Source organism: Leuresthes tenuis, unplaced genomic scaffold, assembly GCF_036924035.1.
Source record: "Leuresthes tenuis unplaced genomic scaffold, fLeuTen1.0.hap1 SCAF_10, whole genome shotgun sequence".
In the NCBI taxonomy this organism is placed as follows: Eukaryota; Metazoa; Chordata; class Actinopteri; order Atheriniformes; family Atherinopsidae; genus Leuresthes; species Leuresthes tenuis.
The window spans coordinates 109041-128915 of record NW_027325364.1 but is presented as its reverse complement, the minus strand read 5'-3'; the positions used below and the strand labels follow the sequence as shown (position 1 = coordinate 128915).

Genomic DNA, 19875 nt, shown 5'->3' with positions numbered 1-19875 from the left:
CGAAAGGTGTTCTTCTACCTTCCCCTTGTATGGTGTTTGGCCTTTTTGATGCCCCTCTTCAGCTCTGCCCTGGCTGTACTGTGAGCCGGTCCACCATCCTTCAGTGCTCCCTTTTTACATGTTGCTTCATTGCTGATGTCTTTCCTCCTTGGCATTGCGTTGACACACACCTGAGACAGCGTAATATGTTGTGTTGTTACTCTGAGGTTGGATTTGCTGAGTTTTAACACCTGCTGAGGAACACATGAGTTTGTTTATATCCTGATATGTGAGACCTGAGAACAAATAAATAACGATTTATCATTTTAAATGACTGCAGCTGCAGAGACCGTGAGTTGGAGGCAGCTGCATCACGACAAAGACTGAATCAGAAAGCCTGTCTTTACCTGTTTTATCTACCTGTCCTCCTGCCTCAGAGTTGATCCAGACTGAGTTCCACCATGTACGGACATTGCGGATCATGGAGGGGGTGTACCGGCGGGGGATGCTGGAGGAAGTGATGCTGGAGGCTGGCGTGGTCCACACCATCTTCCCCTGTCTGGACCAGCTGATGGAGCTACACTCCAGCCTCCTCGCAGAGTTGATGGCCAGGAGGAAGGAGGGACTGATGGAGGGCAGCACCACCAACTTCACTGTCCGTAGGCTGGGAGACCTGCTGCTCCGACAGGTACGTCAGCACATGTGATCTCTGAGCCAATAGTTAGATTTTCGTAGATCAGATGGAGAAAGAGAACAGACAAAGAAGAGAGAGGGGTTGGCTCCCTCTACTGGACGTTCTTAGTCACTGCCTCACTGCAGACACTGATCCCGCTGACTTATGCTTCTGCGCCGACGGTGTCAGCGTGACGCCGTCATCGAGCATTCGAAGCTCTGTGTTGAGGGAACGTGTCGCTCTGCAGGTCTCCATGCAGCTGGGGGGTGTGGCTGAGTGTTTGGTTTCAGGTTATGGCCGAATCCTTGCTTCTTCTTCCGGTCACAGTTAACAACAGTAACCAACGGCAACCAAGGTGGAGCAGCTGTATCTGCAGCTGGAGCTCATCAATACTGAAGAACAAATGCTTAAAGTGCAAATGTTGAAGCAGGCGACAGAGAAGATGTTTGCGGAGGTGGTCTGTGTGACCGGTTGAGGCTGAACGGGTGAATTTACATCTCTGCTTCACCCACTGAGGACCTGGATGAACAAATGCACTTTAGATACTTTCGAATGTCAACGGGCCGATTTGACTATACAGCCATTAAGACCGGAAAAAGCCACTGCTGGAATGTTCTGAGCGGACCGATATCAGCCAACTGGAGTTGGGATTTTTGGAGGTGCACTCAGGCCACAGCAGAGGGGTCCATGTCGCCGCCGTCGACTTGGCGCAGAAACATAAACTAGGCTTGAGAAGTGAAGCTCCTTTATGATGTGGTTTCAACACATTTAATGTTTCAGATCTTTCCAGGACGTCATAAAGGCAGCAGTTAATACTTAAAGTAAAAGAATGGATATCATCCTGCCTATTCCGCTTTGAGTACTGACAGAACGCACCAATGAATCATTTGTATGATGTAGTTCTGGTAGCTACTTACAACTATAAGGCAGTTCATCTGAAGTGTGAGAGGCACTCATGAGATGAGCTTCTCCAGTTTGAGTCCTCAGTATACACCATCTGTTAACATTTCCATTTCTGAGGAAATGCTGAGTCATCTCTGGACTGTTAAGATGTCTTTAGATGCTCAGAGGGATGCTCCACTGTCCAGGAGAAACTTTTAATTCTGTCCAAAGCAGGTCTGTCTCCGGACAGTTTAATATCAAATTAGATTAGTAAAGCTCTTGACATCAGATCTATAGTCAAATATATATATATATAGTACAAAAAGCAGTGTTATTGGTGAATCCTGTAAACACTAAACACGTGTCTGTGTGCAGTTTTCAGGCCAGTGTGCAGAGGACATGAAGAAACTGTACTCTGAGTTCTGCAGTCGACACCCGAAAGCTGTGAAACTCTACAAAGAAGTTTTAACTCGAGACCGAAGACTGCAGCAATTCATCAAGGTGAGACCCACACCTGGTTCAAGTCCAGTTTAAACCTGGTTTCATTCACTTATTCCTCAGCATCATTCTGGCTTGGACTAAGTTTGTATGTTTATGCATTTAGTAGATGTTTTTTTCCAAAGCGACTTACATGTGAGGATTTAAACTACCTAGAAGGAAACCACTAGTCAGACTCTGTCAGGTGACAGGGGTGACAGTGTAGAAATATAGTGCAGGCATAGAGGGAAGTACAGGGTCAGTGCTGGGATAGGAGATGCTCTCTGAAGAGCTGGGTTTTCAGGAGCTTCCTGAAGATAGACAGGGACGCCCCTGTTCTGGTAGCGCTCGGTAGGTCATTCCACCATCGTGGGACGACACATGAACAGAGTTTGGATTGTCTTAGGCGTGGTGTAGGAGCTGCTAGACGACAATCCTGGGACCAACGGAGGGACCCAGTTGGGACAGAAGCCTTTGCAAGAGCATTCAAGTAGATGGAGCCGCTCCATTAAGCTCTTTGTAGCTAACATCAGGGACTTGGATCTGATGCTAAGGGCAGCCAGAGGAGCTCAATGAACAGAGGGGGGGCGTGTTCTTTTAGGCTGATCCAAGACCAGATGGTTTAAAATAAAACATATTCATGTGTTAAATTGGCCCAGTCAGGGTCCAGACCTGAAAACTGCCGTTCACAAACGCTCTCCATCTAATCTGACTGAGTTTGAGCTGTTTTACAGAAGAATGGGCAAAGGTTCCAGTCTCTAGATGTGCAAAGCTGGTAGAAACAATCCCCAAAAGACTTTAAGCTGTAGTCGTAGCTAAAGGCTAAAAGCTAAAGTATTCACTCAGGGGGGTGAATACTTTTGCACAAAGCACTTTTCAGTTTTTTATTTGTAGAAAAAATGTAAAATCATGTATAATTTTCTTTTTGCTTCACAGCTGTGCCACTTTGTGTTGGTCTTTCACATAAAATTACCAAAAAATATATTTATGTTTGTGTTCGTAACATGACAAAATGCAGAAAAATACTTTTGCGAGTCATTGTAACCCTAACCCTAAATTTATTCTGAAGTGAACTACATGTAGTTTAAACTGGTCTGAGGTGGTTTACACTGATTTAAAGGCTTCTGTGTTGATGTTTCCTTTCTTCTCCTGATGATGCTCAGCGTGTTTGTCGTGGACCTCTGCTGCGTCGTCATGGCGTCCAAGAATGCATTTTGTTGGTGACACAGCGAATCACTAAGTACCCTGTCCTCATTCAACGAATCCTCGACAACACCAAAGGTGAGCGGTGACCTCTGATCTTTAGCAGCTTTTGTACGTTATAGCTGAAAGCTCACCCCGATGTCGCTGGGATTTGTGCAGGCAGCGAAGAGGAGGCGCAGACTCTGAAGCAGGCATTGCTCCTACTGAAGAATCTAATCAGCTCAGTAGATCAGGAGGTTCTTGAGCTCGACCGAACCAGGAGGCTACAGGAGATCCAGGCCCGTTTGGACCCCCGAGCTCAGGCAGAGGTCCAAGGAGGAGGAATGTTCAGAGGAGGGGAGCTGCTGAGGAGGAAGCTCCTCCATGAGGGGACAATCCTCTGGAAAGTCCAGGGTTCCAGGATGAAAGGTAGAGAAATGGACAGACTTCAGAGGAAACAAAAAGACTTGTTTTCTTATCATTCATCATATTTTTACCTATGTGGGCAGAGCTGACACCAACCTTTATGTTTGTCTCCAGATGTGCAGGTTTTGCTGATGTCAGATATTTTAGTTTTCCTTCAGGAGAAAGACCAGAAATACACCTTTGCATCACTGGTGAGTCTCACCTGATCAGACCTAATCACTCTTAAAGTGCTCTGTTGGGAAAATATCCAATTATGACATCTTTAAGATATGATGGAGCTCGGTCATTAAGAGCTTTATATGTGAGGAGAAGAACCTTAAATTCTATTCTGAATCTAACAGGGAGCCAATGAAGAGAAGCTAAAACTGGAGAAACATGATCTCTGCTGTTAGATCTCATCAGAACTCTGGCTGCAGGGTTTTGGATCAGCTGGAGGCTTTTCAGAGAATCTGTGGGACAGAACAATAATAAGGAACTAGAAAATTTCTGAAGAAATTTTGATGGGTGCCCAGCTGCTGCCCGTTTTCTGCCCGTCCACACACACACACAGAGAGACAGAGAAGCTGGTAGTTGCCAGTCAAGCATTATATGATCATAATCCAGTCTTAAATATGAGATTCAGGCTTGTTCTGGTGAAATCTGCCTGCTTTAGACACATAAGGCCTCTGTTCAGAATAATGGAGAACATATGAGTGAATGCGCGCTATCGCGCGCATTTGTGTCGTCAGGGGCTGCCATGAAGCTGCTAATCTGTTCAGATTAATGAAAAACATGAGTTAGTGCGCGCTATCGCGCGCATTTGTGTCGTCAGGGGCTGCCATGAAGCTGCTAATCTGTTCAGATTAATGAAAAACATGAGTTAGTGCGCGCGATAGCGCGCATTTGTGTCGTCAGGGGCTGCCATGAAGCTGCTAATCTGTTCAGATTAATGAAAAACATGAGTTAGTGCGTGCTGTCGCACGCATTTGTCTCCTCAGCAGCTGGCATGAACCTATTAATCTGTTCAGATTAATGAAAAACATGAGTTAGTGCGTGCTATCGCACGCATTTGTCTCCTCAGCAGCTGGCATGAACCTATTAATCTGTTCAGATTAATGAAAAACATGAGTTAGTGCGTGCTATCGCACGCATTTGTGTCGTCAGGGGCTGCCATGAAGCTGCTAATCTGTTCAGATTAATGAAAAACATGAGTTAGTGCGCGCTATCGCGCGCATTTGTGTCGTCAGGGGCTGCCATGAAGCTGCTAATCTGTTCAGATTAATGAAAAACATGAGTTAGTGCGTGCTGTCGCACGCATTTGTCTCCTCAGCAGCTGGCATGAACCTATTAATCTGTTCAGATTAATGAAAAACATGAGTTAGTGCGTGCTATCGCACGCATTTGTCTCCTCAGCAGCTGGCATGAACCTATTAATCTGTTCAGATTAATGAAAAACATGAGTTAGTGCGTGCTATCGCACGCATTTGTCTCCTCCGCAGCTGGCATGAACCCGTTAATCTGTTCTGAATAATGGAAACTTATGAGTTAATGCGTGCTATCGCACGCACTTGTCTCACGAGCGGCTGGCATGAATCTGTTTAACCATGTTGGCTGCCCTGCTGTTGCCCCGCTTCTGCCCTGCTGCTGCCCTGCTCCTGCACTGCTGCTGCCCTGCTCCTGCCCTGCTTACTCTGACCTCATCAGCCATCTTGGCTCTGCCCTCATCCGCCATCTTGGCTCTGCCCTCATCAGCTGTGATAGAACAGGGCAGCCTTCTTGGGTGTGGTCAGCATTAGTTGCTATGGGCAACAGCTGTGCCTGCCAACTGCCAACTGAAAATTCTGCACCTCACTTTGTCCCCTTAAAATCATGGGGTTTTCATATTGAGGCAGAAATCTGGATACAAACGCTCGCTGTTCGAAAAGTAGAAGTCGTATCCGAATAATTCTTTCACCGTGAGCGCCAGAAGGGACGGGGGAAGCCAGCGGTGTCATTTTTATTCTTCTAACCCCCGTGGCTCCTTTATTATGGCAGTTTTAAAATGATTTTTCACACTGATTTCAGGGCTCGGCCGTTTTATAATGGGATGGAATGTTCCCTCTTTGCGCTCACAGGTGATTTGTGAGAAACCTGTGAGGCCCAGCTCAATGAAAGTCACATTGGGTGAAAGACAACTAAAATACCTACGTTTTGATGTATAATTTATCCAGATCAGGCAGATATTTTGGACGTGAGAGGCATTTGTTTGAAAAATAATTTTTTAAAGATTTTTAGAGTGAGAGGTAGAGTGGAGGAGGCACAAAATGAGCTCCTCTGGACACCTAAAACGTAGACTGCCGTTGTGTCAAAGCCGTATAAGCTATTAACAAGCCCTTTACACCAGTTAAAGCTGAGTCTTTCCTGTCACACACAAACTTTGAATGATGTGTGTGTGACCTTGTATGGCTGAGTTCAGAGGCCTCCAAGGGGAGGCAGTTTTGGGCTCTTCGAGCCCAAAACTGCCTCGTTAAGGCCTTCTCCATTCATTTTCCCATTGACAATTTGCCCGCTTTTTCCCATTTATCCGCTATTCCGGTCGAGTAATGAGAGAGAAAAGTAATAGCACACTTCTGCCCATCGGCGAGCACGCAGCCATGTATTTTTTATTTTAGTCGGACCAACGCTGTGGGACGAGTAGCGCGCCGAAAAACGTGACGGAAGCGGAAAAATAATAAGTATGAGCAATAGTAATATGTGTGCCCTGCCTATGGCATGGGGCACCCATAATTACAGTAGTTCAGTCCTGAAGGAACAGATGCATGGAGCAGTTTCTCTGCTCTGAGACAGGATGGTCCTGATTTTAATGATATTACGAAGGTGAAAGAAGGCAGAAACTGTTTTATATGTGAGTCAGAGGACAGATCCTGGGCAGAAATAACTCCAAGGTTCCTCACTGTAGGACCAGAAGCCAAGGAAATACCATCTAGAGTAACTATATAACTAGACAATTTCTCCCTGAAGCGCTCAGGTCCAAAGAGAACAACTTCAGTTTGTCTGAATTTAGAAGCAGAAAGTTCTGAGTCATCCAGGTCTTTATGTCTTTAAGACAGGCTTGTAGCCTGACCAACCTGTTGGTTTCATCTGGTTTCATAGATAAGTTCAGCTGAGTATCATCAGCATAACAATGGAACTTTATGCCATGCTGTCTGATAATGTTACCTAATGGAAGCATGTATGAAGAGAAAAGAATCGGTCCAAGCACAGAACCCTGAGGAACTCCATCTGAGATAGGATCAGAATGGTGCCTTGTTTTTGAACTTCTGTGCTAGCCATTGATTGTCCATTACAAACACAATGTTTGAGCATAAGTTGTTTCAAGTGTACCAGGCCACCTGATTCCAAAGGTTGACGATTGACTTTGTAGTTGTATCATCAGCTCTGCGGCTGTATGTCTTGGACACTCAGGTGAAGAGAGGGACAGAGCTGTCAACTGATCACCACCTGGCAGTGAGTTGGATCCGTTGTACTGAGGGAGGTTGGGGACATGAAATCTGAATGGACCGTGATCAGAACCTCCACTGTGGATGCACCCTCCAGGAGCTGTGGCCTTAATGCTGTCGTGTCCATCGTGGCGGTAACCGGAGAACCCAGTGGTGGACTGAGCTGAAAATGGAGGCTTTTCAGGTGTGGTTGTCCCAGGGGTCACCTGAAGCAGGTACAGATTAGCTGAAAGGGCTGCAGCATTGCTGCTTGCTGAAGCTACAACTGGGACGTGGGAGGAATTTGGTGAGGCCAAGGAAAAGAATTTTCAGTTGGCCTTAAGGTTGTTCTGGCAAGCAATTTCACTCAGAAAGGGAAAGAGATCCATCCCAGGGTATGCTTGACCTGGTTGGAGAACTGCTGACCTAAACTGAGGATATCTTTGGGCGGTGGAGCACTTTGAGGATCTCGTCAACCATGTCCTCCACTGAGGAGGCAGAGTCTGAGGACTTGGGGGAACACTCGTCCATCACATTCGCAGAGGTTAGGGTTTACATCCGTGTCCCCTGAAGGATTCTGTGGGGATGCTGCAGGAGTATCGATTATCGGAGCCGCTGTTGTAAGCTGTCCAGTCCGGGTATAACACAGTCAGAGCCACATTCTTGGTGGAGCTGGTTTGCGGTGCATGTTGGACTCCACCAGGGTTGACCCTCATCACAGATCCTGTTTGTGGTTTTGATGGACAGGATCTGGAGGTGTAGTCAGGGAAAGGAGGGCATCTGGTTCAGGGTTAGGGTTACATCTCTGATTTTTGCAGATAATGTGTGCTGTTGGCTTCTTCAAGCCATGACCTGCAGCTGCACTGGAGCGGTTCACAGCTGAGTGTGAAGCAGTTGGGATGAAAGTCAGCTCTTCCAGATCTGAGGCCATGGTTCTGAACCAGAATTAGGTGGTGAGCTCCCTCTGGGTCGGGCTGAGTCTCTGCCTCAGCTGGAGGAGTTTAAGCATCTCTGGACCTGGTTCTCATTGATGGTGAGTTGGAGTCAGAGATGGAGAGACGGATCGGGGCTTCGTCAGCAGTAATGAGGGCGCTGCTTTGGTCCATTGTAGTGAATCGTCAGCAGTTCTAGCTTTGTGAAGGTGTGTATTTAGGCTGTCTTTCCAGACAAAGTGATGTTCTGCTGAATAATACCTGTTAACACCTGAAAGTTTTGGAAGGAGAAGCTTTCAGTTTACTGCTCCGTTCTCCGGTCCAGCAGAACCAAGAACTAAATCAGGTACTAAAGATACTTCTAAAGCTGTTGGACTTGATGATACATCAGTGACCATGGTGGGGAGCAATCTTCTCTCTAATAGAAACAATTTTATTAGTGAAGAAGCTCATGAAATCATCACTACTGAGAGTTAAAGGAACACATGGCTCAACAGAGCTCGGACTCTTCGTAGTCTGGCTACAGCGCTGAAGAGAAACCTGGGATTGTTCTTGTTCTCTTCTATCAATGATCTATCACCTGTACGTTTCAGGATAAGTCTCCGGTGGTGTCCCTGAATAACCTCATCGTCAGAGACATAGCCAATCAGGACCGAGGGATGTACCTGATCAGTGACTCTACCCCTCCAGAGATGTACGAACTGTATGCTTCATCTAAAGATGACCGCAAGACCTGGATGAGCCGCATCCAGCAGACCGCCATCAGGTGAGTTTTACAGCCTCGGTACCGTGTGCTACAGTGTGCTACAGTGTGCTACAGTGTGCTACCGTGTGCTACCGTGTGCTACTGTGTGCTACTGTGTGCTACCGTGTGCTACCGTGTGCTACTGTGTGCTACTGCGTGCTACCGTGTGCTACCGTGTGCTACCGTGTGCTACTGCGTGCTACTGTGTGCTACCGTGTGCTACCGTGTGCTACCGTGTGCTACCGTGTGCTACTGCGTGCTACTGTGTGCTACTGCGTGCTACCGTGTGCTACCGTGTGCTACCGTGTGCTACTGCGTGCTACTGCGTGCTACTGTGTGCTACCGCGTGCTACCGTGTGCTACCGTGTGCTACCGTGTGCTACTGCGTGCTACTGTGTGCTACTGCGTGCTACTGTGTGCTACCGTGTGCTACCGCGTGCTACCGTGTGCTACCGTGTGCTACCGTGTGCTACTGCGTGCTACTGCGTGCTACTGTGTGCTACCGCGTGCTACCGTGTGCTACCGTGTGCTACCGTGTGCTACCGTGTGCTACTGTGTGCTACCGTGTGCTACTGTGTGCTACCGTGTGCTACTGCGTGCTACCGTGTGGTGTTAGAAGCGCTTTGAGTGGTCAGCTAGACTAGAAAAGCACTATACAAGTACAGTCCATTTACCATTACTGTTGGTGGTCCTGTGTGGTTCTGTCTGATCTGGTGTGGATCTATGTGGATCCTGTTTTGTCCTGTATGATCCTGTGGATCCTGTGTTGTCCCGTATGATCCTGTGGATCCTGTTTTGTCCCGTATGATCCTGTTGATCGTGTTTTGTCCCATATGATCCTGTGGATCCTGTGTTGTCCCGTATGATCCTGTGGATCCTGTGTTGTCCCGTATGATCCTGTGGATCCTGTTTTGTCCCGTATGATCCTGTGGATCCTGTGTTGTCCCGTATGATCCTGTTGATCGTGTTTTGTCCCATATGATCCTGTGGATCCTGTGTTGTCCCGTATGATCCTGTGGATCCTGTTTTGTCCCGTATGATCCTGTGGATCCTGTGTTGTCCCGTATGATCCTGTGGATCCTGTGTTGTCCCGTATGATCCTGTTGATCGTGTTTTGTCCCGTATGATCCTGTGGATCCTGTGTTGTCCCGTATGATCCTGTGGATCCTGTTTTGTCCCGTATGATCCTGTGGATCCTGTGTTGTCCCGTATGATCCTGTGGATCCTGTGTTGTCCCGTATGATCCTGTGGATCCTGTTTTGTCCCGTATGATCCTGTGGATCCTGTTTTGTCTTGTATGATCCTGTGGATCCTGTTTTGTCCCGTATGATCCTGTGGATCCTGTGTTGTCCCGTATGATCCTGTGGATCCTGTTTTGTCTTGTATGATCCTGTGGATCCTGTGTTGTCCCGTATGATCCTGTGGATCCTGTTTTGTCCCGTATGATCCTTTGGATCCTGTGTTGTCCCGTATGATCCTGTGGATCCTGTTTTGTCCCGTATGATCCTGTGGATCCTGTTTTGTCCCGTATGATCCTGTGGATCCTGTTTTGTCCCGTATGATCCTTTGGATCCTGTTTTGTCCCGTATGATCCTTTGGATCCTGTTTTGTCCCGTATGATCCTGTGGATCCTGTGTTGTCCCGTATGATCCTGTGGATCCTGTTTTGTCCCGTATGATCCTGTGGATCCTGTGTTGTCCCGTTTGATCCTGTGGATCCTGTGTTGTTCCGTATGATCCTGTGGATCCTGTTTTGTCTTGTATGATCCTGTGGATCCTGTGTTGTCCCGTATGATCCTGTGGATCCTGTTTTGTCCCGTATGATCCTGTTGATCGTGTTTTGTCCCATATGATCCTGTGGATCCTGTGTTGTCCCGTATGATCCTGTGGATCCTGTGTTGTCCCGTATGATCCTGTGGATCCTGTTTTGTCCCGTATGATCCTGTGGATCCTGTGTTGTCCCGTATGATCCTGTTGATCGTGTTTTGTCCCATATGATCCTGTGGATCCTGTGTTGTCCCGTATGATCCTGTGGATCCTGTTTTGTCCCGTATGATCCTGTGGATCCTGTGTTGTCCCGTATGATCCTGTGGATCCTGTGTTGTCCCGTATGATCCTGTTGATCGTGTTTTGTCCCGTATGATCCTGTGGATCCTGTGTTGTCCCGTATGATCCTGTGGATCCTGTTTTGTCCCGTATGATCCTGTGGATCCTGTGTTGTCCCGTATGATCCTGTGGATCCTGTTTTGTCCCGTATGATCCTGTGGATCCTGTTTTGTCTTGTATGATCCTGTGGATCCTGTTTTGTCCCGTATGATCCTGTGTATCCTGTGTTGTCCCGTATGATCCTGTGGATCCTGTTTTGTCCCGTATGATCCTGTTGATCGTGTTTTGTCCCATATGATCCTGTGGATCCTGTGTTGTCCCGTATGATCCTGTGGATCCTGTGTTGTCCCGTATGATCCTGTGGATCCTGTTTTGTCCCGTATGATCCTGTGGATCCTGTGTTGTCCCGTATGATCCTGTTGATCGTGTTTTGTCCCATATGATCCTGTGGATCCTGTGTTGTCCCGTATGATCCTGTTGATCGTGTTTTGTCCCATATGATCCTGTGGATCCTGAGTTGTCCCGTATGATCCTGTGGATCCTGTGTTGTCCCGTATGATCCTGTGGATCCTGTTTTGTCCCGTATGATCCTGTGGATCCTGTGTTGTCCCGTATGATCCTGTTGATCGTGTTTTGTCCCATATGATCCTGTGGATCCTGTGTTGTCCCGTATGATCCTGTGGATCCTGTGTTGTCCCGTATGATCCTGTGGATCCTGTTTTGTCCCGTATGATCCTGTGGATCCTGTGTTGTCCCGTATGATCCTGTTGATCGTGTTTTGTCCCATATGATCCTGTGGATCCTGTGTTGTCCCGTATGATCCTGTGGATCCTGTTTTGTCCCGTATGATCCTGTGGATCCTGTGTTGTCCCGTATGATCCTGTGGATCCTGTGTTGTCCCGTATGATCCTGTTGATCGTGTTTTGTCCCGTATGATCCTGTGGATCCTGTGTTGTCCCGTATGATCCTGTGGATCCTGTTTTGTCCCGTATGATCCTGTGGATCCTGTGTTGTCCCGTATGATCCTGTGGATCCTGTGTTGTCCCGTATGATCCTGTGGATCCTGTTTTGTCCCGTATGATCCTGTGGATCCTGTTTTGTCTTGTATGATCCTGTGGATCCTGTTTTGTCCCGTATGATCCTGTGGATCCTGTGTTGTCCCGTATGATCCTGTGGATCCTGTTTTGTCCCGTATGATCCTTTGGATCCTGTGTTGTCCCGTATGATCCTGTGGATCCTGTTTTGTCCCGTATGATCCTGTGGATCCTGTTTTGTCCCGTATGATCCTGTGGATCCTGTTTTGTCCCGTATGATCCTGTGGATCCTGTTTTGTCCCGTATGATCCTTTGGATCCTGTTTTGTCCCGTATGATCCTGTGGATCCTGCGTTGTCCCGTATGATCCTGTGGATCCTGTTTTGTCCCGTATGATCCTGTGGATCCTGTGTTGTCCCGTTTGATCCTGTGGATCCTGTGTTGTTCCGTATGATCCTGTGGATCCTGTTTTGTCTTGTATGATCCTGTGGATCCTGTGTTGTCCCGTATGATCCTGTGGATCCTGTTTTGTCCCGTATGATCCTGTGGATCCTGTTTTGTCCCGTATGATCCTGTGGATCCTGTTTTGTCCCGTATGAACCTTGAGGATCCTGTGTTGTCCCGTATGATCCTGTGGATCCTGTTTTGTCCCGTATGATCCTGTGGATCCTGTGTTGTCCCGTATGATCCTGTGGATCCTGTTTTGTCCCGTATGATCCTGTGGATCCTGTGTTGTCCCGTATGATCCTGTGGATCCTGTTTTGTCCCGTATGATCCTGTGGATCCTGCGTTGTCCCGTATGATCCTGTGGATCCTGTTTTGTCCCGTATGATCCTGTGGATCCTGTTTTGTCCCGTATGATCCTGTGGATCCTGTGTTGTCCCGTATGATCCTGTGGATCCTGTGTTGTCCCGTATGATCCTGTGGATCCTGTTTTGTCCCGTATGATCCTGTGGATCCTGTTTTGTCCCGTATGATCCTGTGGATCCTGTTTTGTCCCGTATGAACCTTGAGGATCCTGTGTTGTCCCGTATGATCCTGTGGATCCTGTTTTGTCCCGTATGATCCTGTGGATCCTGTGTTGTCCCGTATGATCCTGTGGATCCTGTTTTGTCCCGTATGATCCTGTGGATCCTGTGTTGTCCCGTATGATCCTGTGGATCCTGTTTTGTCCCGTATGATCCTGTGGATCCTGCGTTGTCCCGTATGATCCTGTGGATCCTGTTTTGTCCCGTATGATCCTGTGGATCCTGTGTTGTCCCGTATGATCCTGTGGATCCTGTGTTGTCCCGTATGATCCTGTGGATCCTGTGTTGTCCCGTATGATCCTGTGGATCCTGTGTTGTCCCGTATGATCCTGTGGATCCTGTGTTGTCCCGTATGATCCTGTGTACTTACAGTGTGGTGTGTTTCCTGCAGCTGTCCATCCAGAGAGGAGTTTCCTCTCATTGAGACTGAAGACAAGGCCTTACTGCGCCGCCTTAGAGGTACTGCTTCACCTCCTCCTCCTGCTGCTCTTCCTCCTCCTACCACTTCTCTTGCTTCTCCTCTTTCTTCTCCTGCTGCTCCTCCTTGTCTTCCTACTTTTTCTGCTGCTGCTCCTCCTTCTTTTTCTGAGTTTGAAGGTGAGTTTTCCTCCCCGCAGCTGACATCCAGCAAAAGGACAGGGAGGTGCTGGAGCTCCTTCAGGAGCGAGCTACTTTGTTCTCTGACCTGGTGCAGGCCACAGCACGAGGAGAAACGGGAGAGGAAGGAGGCAACGATGTCAGGACCTCCTCCTCCAGGAACCTGTTCAGGGCTGACACTCCTCACGCTCCCAAGGCCGAGCCGCTCCTGCTGGCAGCCATCAGTGAAGGTAAGGAGCTGTTTGGAGGAAGTTCTGGAAGAAACTGGTTGGAGGCTGAAGCTGTCTATGTTCTTGTTTCAGTGGACCGGCTGACGGGATTGCTGTCGGACGGCAGCACGCATAGATCCAGCTTAACCAATGGCAACCAGGAGATCAGCAGTGAGTCACCTGACACCTGTGATCTGACACCTGTGATCTGACACCTGTAACCTGACACCTGTGATCTGACACCTGTAACCTGACACCTGTGATCTGACACCTGTAACCTGACACCTGTAACCTGACACCTGTAACCTGACACCTGTGACCTGACACCTGTGACCTGACACCTGTAACCTGACACCTGTAACCTGACACCTGTGATCTGACACCTGTGATCTGACACCTGTGATCTGACACATGTGATCTGACACCTGTAACCTGACACCTGTAACCTGACACCTGTAACCTGACACCTGTAACCTGACACCTGTGATCTGACACCTGTGATCTGACACCTGTAACCTGACACCTGTAACCTGACACCTGTGATCTGACACCTGTGATCTGACACCTGTAACCTGACACCTGTAACCTGACACCTGTAACCTGACACCTGTGATCTGACACCTGTGATCTGACACCTGTGATCTGACACCTGTAACCTGACACCTGTGATCTGACACCTGTAACCTGACACCTGTGATCTGACACCTGTAACCTGACACCTGTGATCTGACACCTGTAACCTGACACCTGTAACCTGACACCTGTGATCTGACACCTGTAACCTGACACCTGTGATCTGACACCTGTAACCTGACACCTGTGATCTGACACCTGTAACCTGACACCTGTGATCTGACACCTGTGATCTGACACCTGTGATCTGACACCTGTGATCTGACACCTGTGATCTGACACCTGTGATCTGACACATGTGATCTGACACCTGTAACCTGACACCTGTGATCTCACACCTGTAACCTGACACCTGTAACCTGACACCTGTGATCTGACATTGCTCTTCCTGTCTACTTGTCTCTCTCAGATGGTGACTCTACTTCTCTGAATGGTTCCTTTAAATTGAACAATCGCTCCTCAAAGGTAAATCATCTCCGCCCCTTTGCTCCCACAATGTGTAGCTGTGTGACACACCTGTATCTATGTGACACACCTGTAGCTGTAGCTGACACACCTGTATCTATGTGACACACCTGTAGCTGTAGCTGACACACCTGTAGCTGTGTGACACACCTGTATCTATGTGACACACCTGTAGCTGTAGCTGACACACCTGTAGCTGTGTGACACACCTGTAGCTGTGTGACACACCTGTAGCTGTGTGACACACCTGTAGCTGTGTGACACACCTGTAGCTGTAGCTGACACACCTGTAGCTGTGTGACACACCTGTAGCTGTGTGACACACCTGTAGCTGTAGCTGACACACCTGTAGCTGTGTGACACACCTGTAGCTGTAGCTGACACACCTGTAGCTGTGTGACACACCTGTAGCTGTGTGACACACCTGTAGCTGTGTGACACACCTGTAGCTGTGTGACACACCTGTAGCTGTAGCTGACACACCTGTATCTATGTGACACACCTGTAGCTGTAGCTGACACACCTGTAGCTGTGTGACACACCTGTATCTATGTGACACACCTGTAGCTGTAGCTGACACACCTGTAGCTGTGTGACACACCTGTAGCTGTGTGACACACCTGTAGCTGTGTGACACACCTGTAGCTGTAGCTGACACACCTGTAGCTGTGTGACACACCTGTAGCTGTGTGACACACCTGTAGCTGTAGCTGACACACCTGTAGCTGTGTGACACACCTGTAGCTGTGTGACACACCTGTAGCTGTGTGACACACCTGTAGCTGTGTGACACACCTGTAGCTGTGTGACACACCTGTAGCTGACACACCCATCTACCACCGAAGCAGCAGAAAGTAAAATTGTACAGATTTTCTGTCTGGTGTAGCATTCAGTTTCAAACTGTCTGACGTCCTGTTTGCTGGTCGCTTACTTGGAAGTTTTCTCATCTAGTAGGAAACTGGAGACTGAACAACAGCAGGTTACATAATAAGGTTTTCTGTGGCAGTGATTAGGTTTATGCTGTTTCCATGGTAACAGGAGCACATATGAACAGATCGTGTTTACAAAGAAATGAACACACACACACATGTTTACTTTAAGTTGTTCCTATCAGCCGAGGCTCACTGTCTGATACTGATGTTGGGTGGTGCCTCCTGTTTTATTCACACGGTTGATTCAGCTGATAAAATACACCTCTGACTCTAAACTGACTTTAAGAAAGGTTCAGAGTCCAGGCTAGAGTCCATATTTTTCAGGTGCTCATCACCCAGACAACTGGGCTGACCTGTTTAAACAAACCTTGTGAATATTTGCAGGTTAGGCTGAAGTGAACTTTACTATCTAGAAGAGAGTTGCAGATTTGCATCGTGACCAGTAGAAAGTTTCCAGTTCACTGAGTATCAAACAAACTGTTTTCTTCCAGGACAGAAACGGTAACCAGCTGCAGGATCGAAGCCTGAATGAGGTAACTGCTTCCTGTTTTCTAAGTACAGCTGGGGTGTCTCTGTTCTTTATCTGATCCAATGTCCCATGACTCACAGATCTACACACTACCATGAACACAACTGGGTTGGCTAAAGAGTCACAGTCACAGCTGCAGTAAGCAAAAGGGCAAACAGCTTCTCAAGAGGAGGCCGGGTTTTAGTTAGATTCTGACTGTGTTTGGCTGCATGTTATCACCATCAGGTGGCCACTATGAAGTTCCTCGAGCTGAGACGCTTTTCCACGCTTTGCCGTAATGTTTTGAGACCCTGTGCTGCGGCTCGTCAGTCCACGCTGTTAACGGAGAGTAACATCCTCAAAATCACGATTATTTCCTCTTTTGGCCTCGTTAAAAAGTCCATTCAGCATATAGATTGTACGATGACCGAAATTGAAAACTGAAATTAAATATTAAACTGTGTCATATTATCCTTTCCTCTGTCTAGTCGTATTATCTGTTGTCCGTTTTCAATATGCAGAAGCACGGTGAGAAGCGTATTTAAGATAGATGTAGCGGGAGCTTTAGCATTTCATAGGAAGTTATTGAACTATCAAAATATGCTACCCCTGAAATATTGATTAAAAAATGTTATGAATATGCTGCCATTCATCCTAAAGTGGTGGTGAGGTGATTAGTAGTCTTACATGAATGCATTGAGTAGTGGGAGCATTATTTGATGATATAAATAAATTTCATTCCACTTTTTATAATTAGACTCTGTTCTGGCTGTGATCCAGACGTTTTCTTGCTGTTAACCGGCTTTGTTTCGGCTGATACTCGGCTGTGAAGAAGAAGAAGAAATAAGATGTAACTAGTCTGTGTCCAATCAGAGTTCTTCTTTAACTGCATACACGTGTCGTCCTTGCAGGAAGTCCGTCAGCGATTGGTCAGTCTAAGCACGCACCTCCACGCCCTGCAGGTCTGTTTCAAACCCACTTACTGTCATAATTGATGTTATTAGGTTATCTGTGTAGTTAAAGATACATCTGATCCGTTTCACTGACTCCATCCCCAGGCTGCTGTGATTCGTCAAGACTCAATCCTAGAACTTTCTATCAGCACAAGCCCCGCCTCTTCCACCACCACTGGCCCAACCCCCGGCGCACGCCTCAGTCGGTCGCTGTCAGGCGACACCGGGCTCGACGCCAGCGGTGAGGCAGTGCTGCTGCGGCGCCAGGTGGAGCTTCTGCAGGACGAGCTGGCACGGCTGCGTCTGAAGGGGGAGGAGTCTATAAAGAAGGGGGCGGGGTCCGGCAAAAAGAAGAAGAAAAACAAAGAGAAAGCTGATGTCACCAAGGAGGAGCAGGTGAGTTTATAAAGATCAGTGAAGGAACAGAACAGGCCAGTGATCCTGAAACTGAAACCAGGTGTGTCTGTCAGCAGGGCAGCAGGAGGCGGGGCAGCAAGGAGCTGGAGCCCCGCCCCCTCGCTCCATTGGCCACCGAGGATCCTGTCGAACAATTAGATGGTGTCCAGGAGGGAAATGAGGAGGATGAAGAGGAACTGATGAAGATCTCTCCACGTTCCGACAGCCCGAGAGGTCAGTACAGACGACTCAATGATCGATAACAATTGATTATTACCTGATTGGAATATTTATCAAGTGGTCAATTATTTTCTCTCTCAGACCTGCAGGACATCCCTGAGGAGACAGAGAGTTAACCTTCGGAGCTGCTGCAGTGACATCACGGTGACGTCATTGTGATGTCACAGATGATTGAGATTCATTTGCTCAGACTTTTAGGTGACATGAGCTGGAGATAATGTCATTTCCTGGTTTTTTGTGTCTAGATCATATCAGATCTCAGCTAAACGACTTTTTCCTTAAAGATTTCTGAATGTTACTGTTAGTTAGAAACAGGAAGTATAACCATGTGACCTGTTTACGCCATCGCGTCTGCTGGAGTGGGAGGAGCCAACAGGGAGGGAGGGCTTTAGCAGGGTGGGCGGGGCATACAGGGTGTGATTTGGTTCATTCGGAACTGGTGGCTTGTTTTAGGGGGAGGCGGGGATTGTTATAGGTTGGAGGAGTTTATTGTGTCTCCATCCAAAGTTGAACGTCTGCTTCAAACAAACCGGTTATGGCGTTCCTTCCTGGTGTGATTCTGTGTGAAAGTCCTCGCTGGGCTTCATCCTGCTGAGAGTTTCTGAGCCCAGTCCCAGTTCTTCCCCTTGGAGATCATTTAATTTTCTTCTGGGATAGAGGGCTTGTGGTCACCTCGCTCTTCCAGCCTGTCTTTGGGGGTTGATGATCACCGTTCCTGGACTCATAAAAGAGAAGGAACGCCAAACTTGGTTTAAAGTCGGTTTAAAAACCAGAACCAGTGTCAGGTCCAGTCCATTTGATCCACAGCAGAACAATTAAAGTGAGCTTCAACATGGACAAGAAGCAGGTGACGAAGACCTCAGTCTGGTTCTGTTCTGATGTGGAGCTGCAGGAAAACAGTTTACCTCCAGGAGCCTCAGGAGGTCCAAACTATCTCCACCATCTGAGGTTAACCCCGGCTGATGACCAGATCTCAGAAGATTCTAAAGTTGGACCAGAACTGAACAGGAACCAGCGCCACCTTTTCAGAAGAGAAGGGGACTGAGAGTAGAACGATTTCCACTGGATAATAGGGTTGGAAGAAAGATGGAGCAGGAACCTGAAAGCTTCTCCTTCCGGCTTCACCAAACGGACCGGAGCAGCGCCCTCATTACTGCTGACGGAGCCCCGATCCGTCTGTCCATCTCTGATCCAACTCACCATCACTCAGAACCAGAACCAGAGATGCTGAAACTGCTCCAGCTGAGGCAGAGACTCATCCCGACCCGGAGGATCAGAACCAGGTCCAGAGATGCTGAAACTGCTCCAGCTGAGACTCAGCCCGACCCGGAGGTTCAGAACCGTGGCCTCAGACCTGGAGGAGCTGACTTTCATCCCGGCTGCTTCACACTAGTGATGATAAGAGCACAAATGATTCAATGGGAGGGGCTACTTATCTAACCTCTGTAACAGCAGGTAGGCTGCTTGTAAACTGAGTCGAACTGATTAACATCACTCAGCTAATTGTAGTAAAAACTGTATATTTCAGTTTAATTGGACCGATATGAGAAAGACTTTTGTCTCTTTGAAATTTGCATTGTTTAATTTCTGAATTTATTAACATATGATTAGTCCTTAATCACCTTTTGCACTAGCAGCATCTGTGCTAACGACGAAGGACGGCATACTGTGGTCCAACGTGGTGCCTTCAAGTCCCACATGTACCCCTCGTCTGCTTTGGCCGTGGAAACCAGAACCAGGACCATGTTTAGTGGGGGGGGGGGGGTCACATTGTGGCTGTGACACCTGCTGAAGTGAGAAAATGGACGCCATCTTTGAGCTGTGTAATGTAAATGTTTCAGATCAATCAGCAGCCAGGAGGCTGTGGACCAGCATCAGAACCACCTGCAGAAGCCAGTGGTCCACCTGTTGGACTGTTCAGAACCACCTGCAGAAGCCTGTGGTCCACCTGTTGGACTGTTCAGAACCATCTGCAGAAGCCTGTGGTCCACCTGTTGGACTGTTCAGAACCACCTGCAGAAGCCTGTGGTCCACCTGTTGGAC

At 47.9% G+C, this 19875-nt stretch overlaps 1 protein-coding gene across 2 annotated transcripts in view; it reads left to right on the top strand.

The window, feature by feature from the left end:
- LOC140315857 (rho guanine nucleotide exchange factor 2-like) overlaps positions 1 to 19618 on the top strand; it is a 41360-nt gene extending 21742 nt beyond the window's left edge. The window contains exons 8-22 of one of the 2 annotated variants that reach the window (XM_072393446.1): positions 417 to 667; positions 1910 to 2035; positions 3175 to 3292; positions 3374 to 3622; positions 3734 to 3810; positions 8582 to 8754; positions 13291 to 13358; positions 13517 to 13726; positions 13799 to 13876; positions 14748 to 14803; positions 16227 to 16268; positions 17155 to 17205; positions 17302 to 17592; positions 17670 to 17826; positions 17914 to 19618. In XM_072393446.1, the coding sequence (XP_072249547.1) occupies positions 417 to 667; positions 1910 to 2035; positions 3175 to 3292; positions 3374 to 3622; positions 3734 to 3810; positions 8582 to 8754; positions 13291 to 13358; positions 13517 to 13726; positions 13799 to 13876; positions 14748 to 14803; positions 16227 to 16268; positions 17155 to 17205; positions 17302 to 17592; positions 17670 to 17826; positions 17914 to 17948 (1982 nt within the window). In that variant the 3' untranslated portion in view covers positions 17949 to 19618. Of the gene's footprint in view, positions 1 to 416; positions 668 to 1909; positions 2036 to 3174; positions 3293 to 3373; positions 3623 to 3733; positions 3811 to 8581; positions 8755 to 13290; positions 13359 to 13516; positions 13727 to 13798; positions 13877 to 14747; positions 14804 to 16226; positions 16269 to 17154; positions 17206 to 17301; positions 17593 to 17666; positions 17827 to 17913 lie in introns of both variants that reach the window. The other variant, XM_072393445.1, reaches the window with a different exon arrangement.
- Positions 19619 to 19875: the final 257 nt, after the last annotated feature.